Source organism: Motacilla alba, chromosome 22, assembly GCF_015832195.1.
Source record: "Motacilla alba alba isolate MOTALB_02 chromosome 22, Motacilla_alba_V1.0_pri, whole genome shotgun sequence".
NCBI lineage: Eukaryota > Metazoa > Chordata > Aves > Passeriformes > Motacillidae > Motacilla > Motacilla alba.
In genome coordinates, this window is record NC_052037.1 from 278,373 (window position 1) to 292,247 (window position 13,875).

General features: G+C 51.3%; 1 protein-coding gene across 2 annotated transcripts in view; it reads right to left on the bottom strand.

The window, feature by feature from the left end:
- BIN3 (bridging integrator 3) overlaps positions 1-13,875 on the bottom strand; it is a 46,225-nt gene that overhangs the window by 14,355 nt on the left and 17,995 nt on the right. For both annotated transcript variants that reach the window (XM_038160285.1, XM_038160286.1), the window contains exons 3-6: positions 12,099-12,139; positions 11,427-11,488; positions 7,933-8,069; positions 7,280-7,320 (exon numbers count right to left, since the gene is read on the bottom strand). In XM_038160285.1, the coding sequence (XP_038016213.1) occupies positions 7,280-7,320; positions 7,933-8,069; positions 11,427-11,488; positions 12,099-12,139 (281 nt within the window). The remainder of the gene's footprint in view (positions 1-7,279; positions 7,321-7,932; positions 8,070-11,426; positions 11,489-12,098; positions 12,140-13,875) is intronic.

A 13,875-nucleotide genomic window follows, 5' to 3' on the forward strand; every position in this document is an offset into this window, starting at 1 on the left:
AAGCACCACCAACCCCTCCCGGCAGCAAAGGGACTGGGACCAACTGCGAGGGGAGCGGCCAAAGGGCCCTTTGGAAACGGAGCCTGAACAGTCCACGCAGAACTTCAGGAAGCAGGGACACGGGGAAAGAGCAGGGAAGCCTCCCAAAGAAATCCTGGATGTTTCACTCATCCGTTCCATGCACTTGGAGCAAGGGAACAATTCCTGTCCCTGTGAGATGCACAGAGGAAAACCCTGGAGCAGATGTGGGGTTTGGAACAGATCGTGGAATCAGCAAGGCTGGAAAAGGGCCCCAAAACCCAGTCCAACCAGCAACCCAGCACCACTAAGCCCAAAATGCCACATCCATGCATTTTCTGAGCAGCTGCAGGGATGGTGACTCCTGGGCAGACTGTGCCAGGGTTTGACAATTCTCACCATGAAAAAGAAATTCCTTATTTCTGATACTATCAACAACCCCAACACCATCCTCCTCCCTATGCTCCTCCACAGGGAATGAGGGGCTGTGACAGCCAAAACCACTCCCAAATCCCCCTCCCCACCCTCTGTAACCCAAGGCTTCCTTTTTTTAATGCAAAGCCAAGGAAATCAAAGCCGACTCAGAAGGAAATTTGGTGGGAACGGTGGCGAAGTGAAGGCAAAGCAGCACAGGGGCTGTTAGAGGCCTGCCACGAAAGCAGCTTGAGGAATAAGCTGCTGTTGTTCCCTGTCACTTTTCAGGGAAGGCTGCTGAGAGGGGATTACAGCCCAGGCAGCTTAAGAGGAGCAGGTGAGGGGAGATACGCAGGGATAACGAAAAGAAAATACAAATTACTCTGCTCGTGGCTGTGGGGGCAGAGGGGAAACCTGGGGGTGAACTCCTCGCAGGATGACAGGTTATCCTTGGAAAAAACATCTAAATCACCCTGTTCCCTGCATTCCAAATCGTGTTCCCACCTCGTCTCCACGCCAGGCTCCCTTCAGCTCCCCGTAATTAAAGGATGGGGCTGGAGAGACGCTGCCACAGGAGACAAAAGTGCCCCGGGATTCCTGGTGCTGCCAGATTTGTCTGCTACTCAGCCCAGCTGACAAATCTGGGGCTTGGAAATTGGAAATTCCCTCCAATCTCTCTGCTGGGAAGCCCTGGGGATGGTGGGGATGCTCGAGGAGTGGGAACATTCTGTCACCTCTCTGTCTTCTCACCCTCTCCATCCCAAATCCTCATTCCACTGCTTCCTCCAGTTGCCTTTTAGTGGGAAAGGGGTGCTGGAGCTTTGGCACCAGGAAAAATAATGGTAAAATCTTGAATTCACCTTGTTCCCAATCATCTCTAACGCCCTCACTGGCAGCCTGTGGGCTGGACCTGGCTGGCACACACGTGGCCCTTCCCTAGGGCATGCTTTTTGGGATGATATCTTGGATAAGAAACCAAAAGGAAGTGGACAAGATCTCCAGCTGGTTATGGACAGGTAAAAGAAAAAAAGGAATGACAGAGCTGGGAAGCATCAGATGCCAAAGGAAGGGAGGGTGGATGAGGTGAGGGGAAGTTTGGAGAGGCACCAGGAGCTCAGGAGAGGCTGGAGCATGGAAGGGGATTCCTGCCATTCCTGTGCTCATGCCCACACATCCGTGGGGGCCCATCCACCCACCAGGAAGGGGGAAATGAAACCCAGCCCTTCCTCCTGGAGGGAAAAGGGGCAGGAATGGAGAGGCCAGGATGAGGAAGCAGCGTGGGGGATTAGGTGGCCATGTGGCTGCTCCAAATCCTCATTAGGGGCTCGTTAAGGACATGAAAGCTGCTTTTCCTGCTTCCGGTCCGGCACCCCTGGAGCTGCTCCTGGGCAGCCTGGCTGCCTCTCCCGGCAGCTTGAGGCGCCGTGGGGACAGTGGGATGCTGCGAGGGAGATGGAGTGAGGGATCCTCCTCAGCTGTGCTGCTGGCAGATGTTGGTGACACGCAGCTCTGATGGAATTTATCCCTCACTGCTCTGAGCAGCTCCTGGATCGCACCTCTGGGTCTGACACGCAGCCCTGCGGGGTGGCACCTCGGTGGCAGCACCCTCAATGTCACCCCTGCCAAAGCCAGGGTGACCAGGACATCCCCGTGGCAAATGTTCCAATTTTGGGAGTGGGACAATGCCCCACATCAAAGGGATTGTACCATGCCAGGGTGACCAGGACATCCCAATGCCAAACCTCTCCAACTCTGGGACAAGGACAATGCTCCAGGGGGGTGATCCTGTGCCACGGTGACCATGACATTCCCATGGCCAAAAATTCTCCACTTTTGGGACAAGGACAATGCTCCAAGGGGATGGCACCAAGCCAAGGTGACCATGACATTCCCATGGCCAAAACCTCTCCAGTTTTGGAACAAGGACAATGCTCCAGGGGGGTGATCCTGTGCCAGGATGACCAGGACATCCCCATGGCCAAAAATTCTCCAATTTTGGGAACAAGAACATGCTCCAAGGGAGTGGCACCCATTCCAGGTGACCATGACATTCCCATGGAAAAAACCCCTCCAGTTTTGGGAGCAGGAACATGCTCCAAGTCAAAGGGTTGGTACCAGGACATTCCCAATGCCCAACCTCTCCAATTCTGGGACAAGGACAATGCTCCAGGGGGGTGATCCTGTGCCAGGGTGACCAGGACATCCCCATGGCCAAATCTCTCCAATTTTGGGAACAAGAACATGCTCCAAGGGAGTAGCACCCATTCCAGGTGACCATGACATTCCCATGGCCAAAAATTCTCCAATTTTGGGAACAGAACAATGCTCCAAGGGGATGGCACCAAGCTGAGGTGACCATGACATTCCCATGGCCAAAACCCCTCCAGTTTTGAGACAAGGACAATGCTCCAGGGGGGTGATCCTGTGCCAGGGTGACCAGGACATCCCAATGCCAAACCTCTCCAGTTTTGGGACAAGGACAATGCCCCAAGGGAGTGGCACCCATTCCAGGTGACATTCCCATGGCCAAATCTCTCCAATTTTGGGAGAAGGACAATGCTCCAAGGGGATGGCACCAAGCCAAGGTGACCATGACATTCCCATGGCCAAATCTCTCCAATTTTGGGAGAAGGACAATGCTCCAAGGGGATGGCACCAAGCCAAGGTGACCATGACATTCCCATGGCCAAAACCTCTCCAGTTTTGGGAGCAGGAACATGCTCCAAGTCAAAGGGTTGGTACCAGGACATTCCCAATGCCAAACCTCTCTAATTCTGGGACAAGGACAATGCTCCAGGGGGGTGATCCTGTGCCAGGGTGACCAGGACATCCCCATGGCCAAATCTCTCCAATTTTGGGAACAAGAACATGCTCCAAGGGAGTAGAACCCATTCCAGGTGACCATGACATTCCCATGGCCAAAACCTCTCCAGTTTTGAGACAAGGACAATGCTCCAGGGGGGTGATCCTGTGCCAGGGTGACCAGGACATTTCCGTGGCCAAAACCTCTCCAATTTTGGGAACAGAACAATGCTCCAAGGGGATGGCACCAAGCCGAGGTGACCATGACATTCCCATGGCCAAAACCTTTCTGGATTTGTGAGCAGGACAATGCCCTAAGGGGACAGCACCAAGCCAAGGTGACCAGGTCACCCCCTTGCTCTGAGAGAGTCAGACAGAGTCAGTTAAATTGAGACCTGTGGCCCTGGAAATCCTCTCCCAACGTGAAAGGTCCTAAATCCTGTGGATTTCCAAACCACCTGGCTCGTTTAAGCCGCTTCCTTCCTTAAATACGGACACAATATGGAACACTAAGACTCCATCCCCAATCCCTGACCCTGCCTTGACTGGGAAGAACTGGGAGTGAAGTCCAAACCAGCTGGCTTTGTCCCCTTCTGCCCCAAATCCGCTGCTCTGGTGTGAGATTCCACAGGCAGCTCCCAAAGAGGAGCCCATCCCTCCTGCCCAGCTCCTCGCCCAACCCATCCCCTGAAAAATGCAATATTCTCACTGGAGCTTTGCTCTTTCCCCGAAAATAAATGAGTCATTCCCAGCCAAAGGCTTCTTGGGGCTCAAAAAGCCAAATTGTGAATAACCCTGTGAGCCCAGAAGCAGAAGGACTGAAACAATACAAGCCTCCACCCCCCCAACTAAATCTACTACTGCTTTTTTTTCAACGTGGTTTAACAAATTCCCCAATATTTGCCTGGAAACTCCAATCCCTGGACAACTGAATGGAGATTTTACTGCCCATGTGCCTCTGATTACAATGTATTACCACTAATGATAATTGTCTGGATTATACTTATCTGTTTCTTTGGCTAATAAACTAGAAAGGACCACCAGTGAAGATGTAATAAAGTGCAGCTGTTGGAGCAAAAAAAAAAAATAAATTTAAAAAGCCTTTTTTTTTCTAGGTCAGAGCAAAGTTGGGAGAGGCTTGGGAGAGCTGCCTCGGCGAGGGGAAGGAAAACCTAACTGGAAATAAGAAGAGCTCCTCAAGGCAGCTTTCATTAATCTGGAACTTTTTCTGCCAGAAACTGGTGCTGGGGTTTATCTGCCAGCAGGACAAAGGGAGGGAGGTGCAAACTCTGCATTTCTCTCCTGCATCTCATTAGCCTCAAAATGGACCCTTGGGCTCCTCAGAAATGTTCCTGGGCAGGGATGCACCTACAAAGGGAAGGAGGAGGGAAGGGAAGGAGCAGTTTTGTTCTTGGAGTGGGGATGGAGCTTCCCCAGCATGGAACATAAGCTGGTTAAAGGCACACAGGGTGAAGCTTTGCAGGTGCCAAAGGGCAGGAAAAGAGGAATAAAATAAAAAAACCCCTCTCATCACGGAAATTCAGAAGGTTGGAGAGAATTGCTGAGATGGACAGCAGCCAGGAGGTCGGAGTAAACACCCTGGTGATGAACTGAGGACTGGGCAGATAACGGAGTGTCCCGAGGCAGGGAAACATGGAATGGGCTGGGTGGGGAGGGATCTGAAGGATCCCCCAGATCCACCCCCTTCCACACCTTCCACTGTCCCAGGGTGCTCCAAACTCGCCTCAGACACTTCCAGAAATGAGGCATCCTCAGGGAAATCCACCCCAGCCCCTCCTCACCCTCACAGGGAACAATTCCTTCCCAAAATCCCATCCATCCCTGCCCTCTGGCAGTGGGAGCCATTCCCTGTGTCCTGTCCCTCCATCCCTTGTCCAAAGCTCCTCTCCAGCTCTCCTGGAGCCCCTTTAGAACACTGAGGTCTCCCTGGAGCCTTTTCCTCTCTCACACAAAATTGGAGATTGGGAATGTCCTGGCCAGCCTGGCATGGTGACCAGGACATCCTTTTGACTTGGAGCAGGTTCCTGCTCCCAAAATTGGAGAGGTTTTGGCCATGGATGGTGACCAGGACATCCCTTTGCCTTGGAGCAGGTTCCTGCTCCCAAAACTGGAGAGGTTTGGCCATGGGAATGTCCTGGCCAGCCTGGCATGGTGACCAGGACATCCCTTTGCCTTGGAGCAGGTTCCTGTTCCAAAATTGGAGAGGTTTTGGCCATGGATGGTGACCAGGACATCTCTTTGCTTTGGAGCAGGTTCCTGTTCCAAAATTGGAGATGTTTTGGCCATGGATGGTGACCAGGACATCTCTTTGCTTTGGAGCAGGTTCCTGTTCCAAAATTGGAGAGGTTTTGGCCATGGATGGTGACCAGGACATCTCTTTGCCTTGGAGCAGGTTCCTGTTCCAAAATTGGAGAGGTTTTGGCCATGGATGGTGACCAGGACATCCCTTTGCTTTGGAGCAGGTTCCTGTTCCAAAATTGGAGAGGTTTTGGCCATGGATGGTGACCAGGACATCTCTTTGCTTTGGAGCAGGTTCCTGTTCCAAAATTGGAGAGGTTTTGGCCATGGATGGTGACCAGGACATCTCTTTGCCTTGGAGCAGGTTCCTGCTCCCAGAATTGGAGAGGTTTTGGCCATGGATGGTGACCAGGACATCTCTTTGCTTTGGAGCAGGTTCCTGTTCCAAAATTGGAGAGGTTTTGGCCACGGCTCCAGCCCTCAGAGCATCTCCCATGGGCACAAGGACATGGATTTATTGTCTTGAATTCACCAGCCCAGGATTTCATGGGTTTATTGTCCTGAATTCACCAGCCCAGGATTTCAAACCAGGGCAGGTTTGCAGGGAAAGGGATTGTCTTTCATTTCACCAACTAACACAAGCTGAGGGGAAAAAAAAAACCCCAGAATATCTCAGAAACACAAGTTCTTCCAATTTTAACAGAATGCTGGAAGAAAAAGTTAATGTATCTTTCATGAGGACAATCTAGATAATAAGCAACACAATTCCACAGCAAAAGGCTGGATTTTTTTTCCTTTTTCTTTCTTTCTTCTTATTTTTTTTTCCTTAAATAAGCAGGAATTTCTGGTTGTGCACACAGGACCAAGGTAAAACTTGAGTCACCAAACATCCCCCAGACAGGAACATGCTGTAACCTCAGGTGTTAAGTGATCCATGAGATTTTACTCTCAGATTTGGCCAGAAACAACAACTTCAGGGGGGAAAAAAAACCCAAACCAACTAAACCACCACAACCCCTCTGTGTGTCAAACCTAAACTGAAATTGTTATTCAGCAATTTGCAACACTTACTGTCATATTAAAGTAATTTCATTTTATTTTTGCTCGCTGGCTCTGCTCCTGTAACAAAGCAGCAAATCTTGGGATTTAAGGGGATATTTGGGAGAGAACTGAATTATCCTGAAAGGTTTGGGGGTACAGCCTGTGACCCTGGGAAAGGTGGAAATTTTGCAGGCTGGATGTGACAGAACTGTGGGATTTGGGCATTTTCCCCTCGTTTCCAACCTCTCTGGCTCTGAAGGCTCTGCAGCCTCTCCTCCTTCTTTGCACGGAAATATTATTTATAAATATTATTTATAAACATGCAGGAACTTCCACTTTCTCCTTTTTTATTTAGGAAAATTTCCAAATGAAAGGAACTTCTCTCAACCAGCCAATTTCTGACCCCCCTGGACGATCTCCAGGTGGTTTTGTTCCTTTGCTGGAGGTAAAAACCAACACATAAACAGAGAAAGTGGAATTATTCATCTTTTGGGGGTCCCTTCCAGCCCAGGATGCTCCATGATTTTATATCTCAGGAGCTCTTTAAGCTACAGCTGAAGGCAGCAGCGGATCCAAGTGGCAAAAAAAGGTTAAAATTATTATTAATCAAGTACCAAAAGCAGTGTGGCCAGCAGGACCAGGGCAGGATTGTCCCTCTGAGGCTGATTTCCAGCCTCTCTCCAGGACCCGCATCCCTAAAGCTCCAGATGAGGACAAACCCCACGAGATGATGGCTGGTACTCACTTTTTCAAAGGCTCTATGACTGTCTTTTGGATCTGATTCACCTGTGGAAAGCAAAGAAAGGGAGGATTGCATGTCAGGATTGCTGGGGAATCCCATTTGCTCAAGGCTGGGTTTGTAGGGATCCCACCGTGGGCTGGGGAGGGACTCTGAGCACAGCCACGATGTCCTTTAACCCAAAGAGAGGGAATTTCTCCCATGGGAGCTGAAATCCCAGCCTGAAGAGGGAGATTAGAGAAACTCCCGTGGGACAAATCCTGGGGATGATAAATAATGATAATGATGACAAAAAGGGAAAGAGGTGAGACACAAGGATTCTGGACAGGGCAGGGAGTGCCAGGACACAGGGAATGGCTTCCCACTGCCAGAGGGCAGGGATGGATGGGATTTTGGGAGGAAATCCTTCCCTGGGAGGGTGGCAAGAGGCTGGGATGGAATTCCCAGAGGAGCTGTGGCTGCCCCATCCCTGGAAATGTCCAAGGTCAGGCTGGAGCAACCCGGGACAGTGGGAGGCGACCCTGCCATGGCAGGGGGTGGAATGGGATGGGTTCAAATCCCCCCCAGCCCCAACCATCCCATGAGTCCATGACAGTCCCACCATCCCATGACTCCAGGACACTCTCAGCACTCCCATTTTCCAGCCAAAGCCAATCCACCTTCTCCTGGTTGAAGGAGTCCATCCTCTTCATGGCCGTGTCGAAGGCCGTGACCATCTCGAGGAACGAGGGCTCCTGCTCGCACAGGGGGTTGGACAGCAGGTCTGAGGAGATCTTCACTGCCGACTTGGACATGGCTGATGGAAAAGAAACCAGACAGGGTCACATTTCCCACTGCCAGGAGGGCAAAAATCAGGGAGCTGAGGCAGCCAGGAGAGGGTCAGCACAAGCCTGCAGGGAGATGCTCGGCGGAGGCTGAGAAAAGCAAGGAAAAGGCACCAATTCATTCATGTAAACACCCAGAGAAGTGTTTTTATATAAGTTAAGTCTGAACCACTCCAATGTGAGGCTTGTGATGCTGCCAGAAATAATCCCAGACTAACAAAAGCACTGTTCTCTTAAAAAAACCCAGAGATGGGGGTTTTTTATGCATCTTCTCTCGACAGACTATTAAGTGTCACTCTCAGCCTCACTACAGCTCTTCCACAACGAGCAAAATCACAGTCCATTAAGTCTTTCAAATGGCTTTACAAAAAAACCCCCATGTATTTGAAGTGGATTTGGTGGGAAAGGACCAGACTGACAGGACTGGGAGACGAGGTTTCTCTTTCCCTCTCCAAACACAAAGAGCAGCGACACAAGTTAAGTATTTTCCCCTCAATAAGCATAATTTTTTTTGCCTGTGGAGAAGGAGCCAGGGGGAATATGAAGTCTCTACAGGCCCTGGGAGTGCCACCAAGAAATCCAGAAGCAGCAGGTCATGCTCTGACTGAGCATTCCACTTGTTTTCCATCAGCCACATCCCTCTCTATCCAAACACTTGGGCTGCAAAGGGAAAATTCAATGACAGAACCACCACACAAACGAGCAAGAAAGGAGGGAAGGTACAGAACGGAAAAAAAGACTAACAAAAAGGAAAGCATAAATATAAACAGGGATAAAATAGACTAAAAAAAAAAAAAAGGCCAGAGGTACTAAAAAAAAAATGTTCTTTTTCCTCAGTGCTGGAAGCTATTCCAGTTGGAGATCACAAAGCCAGATGCTTGAGCTGCGCTTTGGAAAGACTCCCTCAGATATTAAAAGTTAAAATCATCCGAATAATGGGGCTTAAGATCATAAACCAAGGGGTTAAACATTCTGATGGAAAGGTTACACACAATTATAACCGAGAGAGCTCAGAAGCTGCAGAGCTGGGGAGCTCAGTGCAGAACGAGCCTCTCACTCCGGGATAACAAAGCCACCGTATCCATCTATTATCCAAACATGAAGGCTTTGGGCATTGAAACCTTGAAACAGATGGGATAGAATCCATATGTGTGACCACATCTGAGCGGGGATTTGTGCCAGAACAGGACGGAGTTAAGAACGGCAGAACTCCTTTGGCTGGGAGAAAAATGAAAGTCTTCCTTGACAGGAAAGGACTGGAAGGGAACTGGAGGGAGGGAGGGGCAGGGTCACGCTGGGAGGTTGGGAATTGGGGGGTTTGGGCATGTTCAGGGGCAATTTGGGTCAGGAATTTCCTTTGCACCAGGGGGATCACCTGTAGAGAGCTGAAAAAGTGGGGTCTGAGAGTGCCAGGGCAGAGAGGAGAGAGAAGGAGAAGGACAGGGAGGACAAGAAGGAGAAGGAGGAAGAAGAGGAGGAGAAAGGACCTCCTGTCCCTCAGGGTGGCCTTCAGGAGGGTCTGCACTGCTCTTTCGCTCATTAAACACGTGAGACGTAGCTCCAATTAATTATTCCAAAGCAGAGCTTTTACCTCCAGTTACAGAACATCCTCCTGCTCCTTAAGATCCGATTTTGTTTGGAAGGAGGGTGGGGAAGGGGGTGAGTGATGTCCAGCCATGGAACAGGGAGTGCTGCTAACAGCCCATTCCCCGTTTGCTGGTAGGGCAGGGAAGAGCCTGGCTGGGATATTTCAGGAATTCTCTTGTTCTGAGCTGAGCTTTTTGGGAAGAAGGTGGAGACTCGAGCCACCAGTCCCACTTTGCCAGGGAGTGTTTGCAGGCAGCGAAGAACCAACCCCCTGAGCCTGGAGGAACGAGACAGGAGGGCAAAACGCTGCCATCCTCACCAGGTTTGGGGGCTGGATGTTGGGAACGGGCACTGCCAGGTGAGGAGAGCCATCCTCGGGGACTGATCTGATGCACCTCCTTCTCCTCCAGCCCTCTCTCAGTGTGCAGCACCTCTCCCTCCACTCACCATTTCAAGCCTTGAAATGAGAAATCAGATCGTCCTGGCTCTGGCCAAGGCTCATTTGTGACTCTGCCATGTAACAGAACGGAAAAAGAAAGTCCTCCCACAGCTCCTCTGGGACTTGAAATGCTCCATATAAACAACGCCCACTGCAAGGGAGGGGAGGGGAATCCTTAACAAGGAAAAACTTACCAAGGATCCCTGACAATGACCAGAGTCCTCAGAAAGGGCAGATTTCACCCTGGAAAACAGTCCTGGGTGTCTGGTGCTTTTCCCACCCCTCTCCCCGTGCTGGGAAGGGTGGGAGAGCAGGGGGAGAGCCTGGATCTGTGTTTGTGTCAGGCAATATCCACACACACACACACACACACAGGTGAGAGGCTGGATCACGGAAAGCCCCAAATTTGCCTCCTTCCCACTGCCCTGCCCTGCTGTGACCCCGACCCCACGGGACGAGAGCTGGCCCAGTGCAGCCCACACCTGCTTGTGCTGGTGCCTCTGCCTTGGCTCTGCAGCTGTGGGGGCCAAGCAGGGACTGCTCCAAACCATGGGGCTTTGGAACAGCTCTTTGCTGCAGGTTCCTGCCCTGCTCCTCTCAGAAATCCAACAAATCCAGCTCCCAGCTCCCCTCCGCTGGATCCCTCTCTGGGCACAGCAGGTTCTGAACCAGAGGGATGTGAAGGGAGCTGGGACATGGGACAGGACACCTGCAAGGGCAGATGTCACCCCAAACGTGCAGGCTGAGCTGTTTATGGCTTCCTCCATCGCCCACTGCCACGAGGGGAAGCCAAAACAAGCGGCCACCGAGGGAATGAGCTGGGTTATTCCCAAAGGAGAGCTGCCAGCTCAGCATTTCCCACGGGAAACACGGCCAGCTGTGGCCAGCTGTGCCCCCCAGACCCATCCCACCTCCCTGGGCTCCAGAGGTGAAAGGAGGACTGAAGGAGGTGAAAAAGCACTGCTGGCACAATGGGCTCAGCTGGAGCTGCTCCTGCTGGATAATCTGAGACCTGGAACGACCACTCCTCGGTTTTCTCAGTGGCAGAAACTGAGGCAAACAAAAGAAATGGACTTGTCCAAGGCCACGGAGCTCAGGAGATGGGGACTGAGCCCGCAGCCCTCCCTGTGTTCCCTGGGCTGAGCTGCCTCTCGCAGATGGCCTTGTAACTAAGCAAACTGAGTGGGACTGAGCTCTGGATTTGTTTTCCAGACTTGTCACACATTACTCATGTGATCTCGAGAAAAGTCACTTCATCTCTCTGTGGCCAAGTTCACAGTCTATGTATCCTCCAGTCACTTACCCAAATCTGCATCTGTGCTTTTCTTCATATCCTTCTGAAGTTTTTTGGTCTGATCTTCCAATCTGAAAGATGGGAGAAAGAAGGCAAAGTCGGAATCTTGGAAAGAAAGAAACCCAAGTGTATCATACGTGCAACAAATCATTTACGGGCTGAATATGCTGGCTTCTGGTGGGAGTTAAAAATATCCAGGCAAGGCTTGATGAAGTTCAGTGCTGCTCAACCCTTTCGGGTTGTTTTCAGATGGTTTTTAACCTTTTCAAGTTGGTGATCTCTTATTCATAGTTCGCATATTTCCTGAAAGTTCTCACACTTAGCACAAATGGTAAAGCCAAATGCTTCCAGATGATCCCTGTGAGCTCCTGTGACACAGGCAGGATGGCAAAGCCACTCCTGGTCCTCTGAGGTGTTGGCCTCTTCAGGAACCCCCACAGTTTTCTGGCAATTTTACACTTTTTTTTTTTTTTTTAAGCTGCCAGAATCTGCAACCCCACTGCAAATACTTCTGAGGACACCTTTGAACACTCAGAGAAACCCTGAAGAATTGGAAATTACAGGGCAGCGAGGGATTTGCTCACTGGGAAGAGCATCCCTGGCTAAAATTCCCTGGGAAGATGCAAGGAGAGCAGGGAAGCACGCGGCCGGTCCTGTCCGACCAGTGTGGTTGATACTCACTGCTGCAGCTTCCCATATTCCCTTTCAAAGTCTCTCTCCACCTGTGGAAAGAAGAGATGGAAATCAGTCCAGGGGACTGCAGGGCAGCCTGGAGCGTGCAGGGAAAGCTGGCCCTGGGAAATGCTGAGCTGAGCCCAGCTTTAATGGGAGTCACACCTCAAAAGTCAAGGAAGTCTTGGGGATTTGGAGCTCTTGGAGCCAGCACCAAACATGTCAGCTGGAGCCAAGGACATGCTCCAGCACACGGATTGGGAGCTGACGGAATAAATGGGAATGCTAGAAAAGCAGGGAGGTCACAACCTAGCATGGCTCAGTGCTGGGGCACAAACCCACGTTCTCTCCAAAAAACTGAGGGGAGCTGCTGCTCCTGCAGCCCCGTTACGGATCCTGAGGTGGGTCTGGCTGTTTCCTCCTTGCTCATCCTCAACAGGATGGTGAAATTCCCCCCAAACCAGCAGTGAGCCTTCCCATCTCTGCATCATTCACCCCCTCCGTACACTCCTTACCCCTAAAACAGCTCCCTCCCATGAAATTCTTGGGCTGGAGCACAATCCCAGTGGACTGTGACACCTCCAAGAGGGAGGGGAACCCTGTGCTCCGAGCTCCAGCACAGCCTTCTCCCGATGCTACCTCAGTGCCTGCTCCCTCCTACTTGCTAGCTGGCAGCAAACCTCCAGCGATAGGAGATATTTTAAGGAACTTTCTTTCCATGCTGACTGTTTTAACACACTTAAAACATTCATTCCACACCTCGTCAACCAGAGAAGCAAATGGATTTCAATTGACCAGCCAAGAGTAAATCCGTGCGCGTTTGTTGTCATGGGATCGGCGCTGGGTTCAGTTGTGTTGTCAAGCTCCCGTGCTATTAAGGAAATGCAGAGTGCTGGGAGCAGCCAGGACTAGAAGGATCCAAAGGTTTGTTCCAATTCTTCCTGCTGGCCCTGGGATTTCAATCCCAGGCTTGATGCAGCACCACAATTTAACGGGGATGTTTGCTTTTCAAGCAGAACTGCTGTTAAAAGCTTGGGGGTTAAAGATGGAGATTTTCTTAAAATCTCCTTTTTTAAACATCTTTTTGGGCCGCGCTTGGACTCCACGAGCCTGATCTGAGGGCAGGCAGTGCCCAGCCACATTCCAGCCCCATCCCAGCGCCCAGCTGTCCGCACCATCCGCTCCCACCATCCGGGGGATGCGAGCTGGGCTCTCTCCCCCCATCCCTCTGCTCCAAAAAACCCTCCCAGGAGCTCCAGCTCCCTTTTCGTGCTGCTAAAATTGGGTGCTGGAGAGAACAGACACGGAGCAGTGTGGGGGCAGCTCACACGACTTGTGCCTGGCGTTCGGGGAGCGCAGAAATCCGCGGCAGCTGGCGCCCTGCAGGTCAGGTAACCAGCACATAGTAAAACTCACCCTCCGTCCCCGTGCCTGTTCCGGCTGCTAAAATATCCAGGGACTATTGCACTCTATTTATAGGCCTTAGGTGTGAACTGTTTTGGTTGCAAACCACACAGGGCCGGGCACGACTCAAAAATGTGCCCCTTTGGAAGGCTGGGGGTGTCGCTCCCTTATTGTTCCCTCCCTGTGTTTAGGAGGATCTGCTCAGCAACCAATTCCTCCAAAAGCCTTGGCTGTGGAATACCTGTGAAAATTCAGGGTTTCTGGCCCTTTTTCGCTGTCAGATTTGCCCGTTTCTGTGCAATAAGCAAAAGGCATCGTGCCTTAACAGATACGGAGCAGCTTCCAGGGCCTGCAGGGGCTCCAGGAGAGCTGGACAGGGACT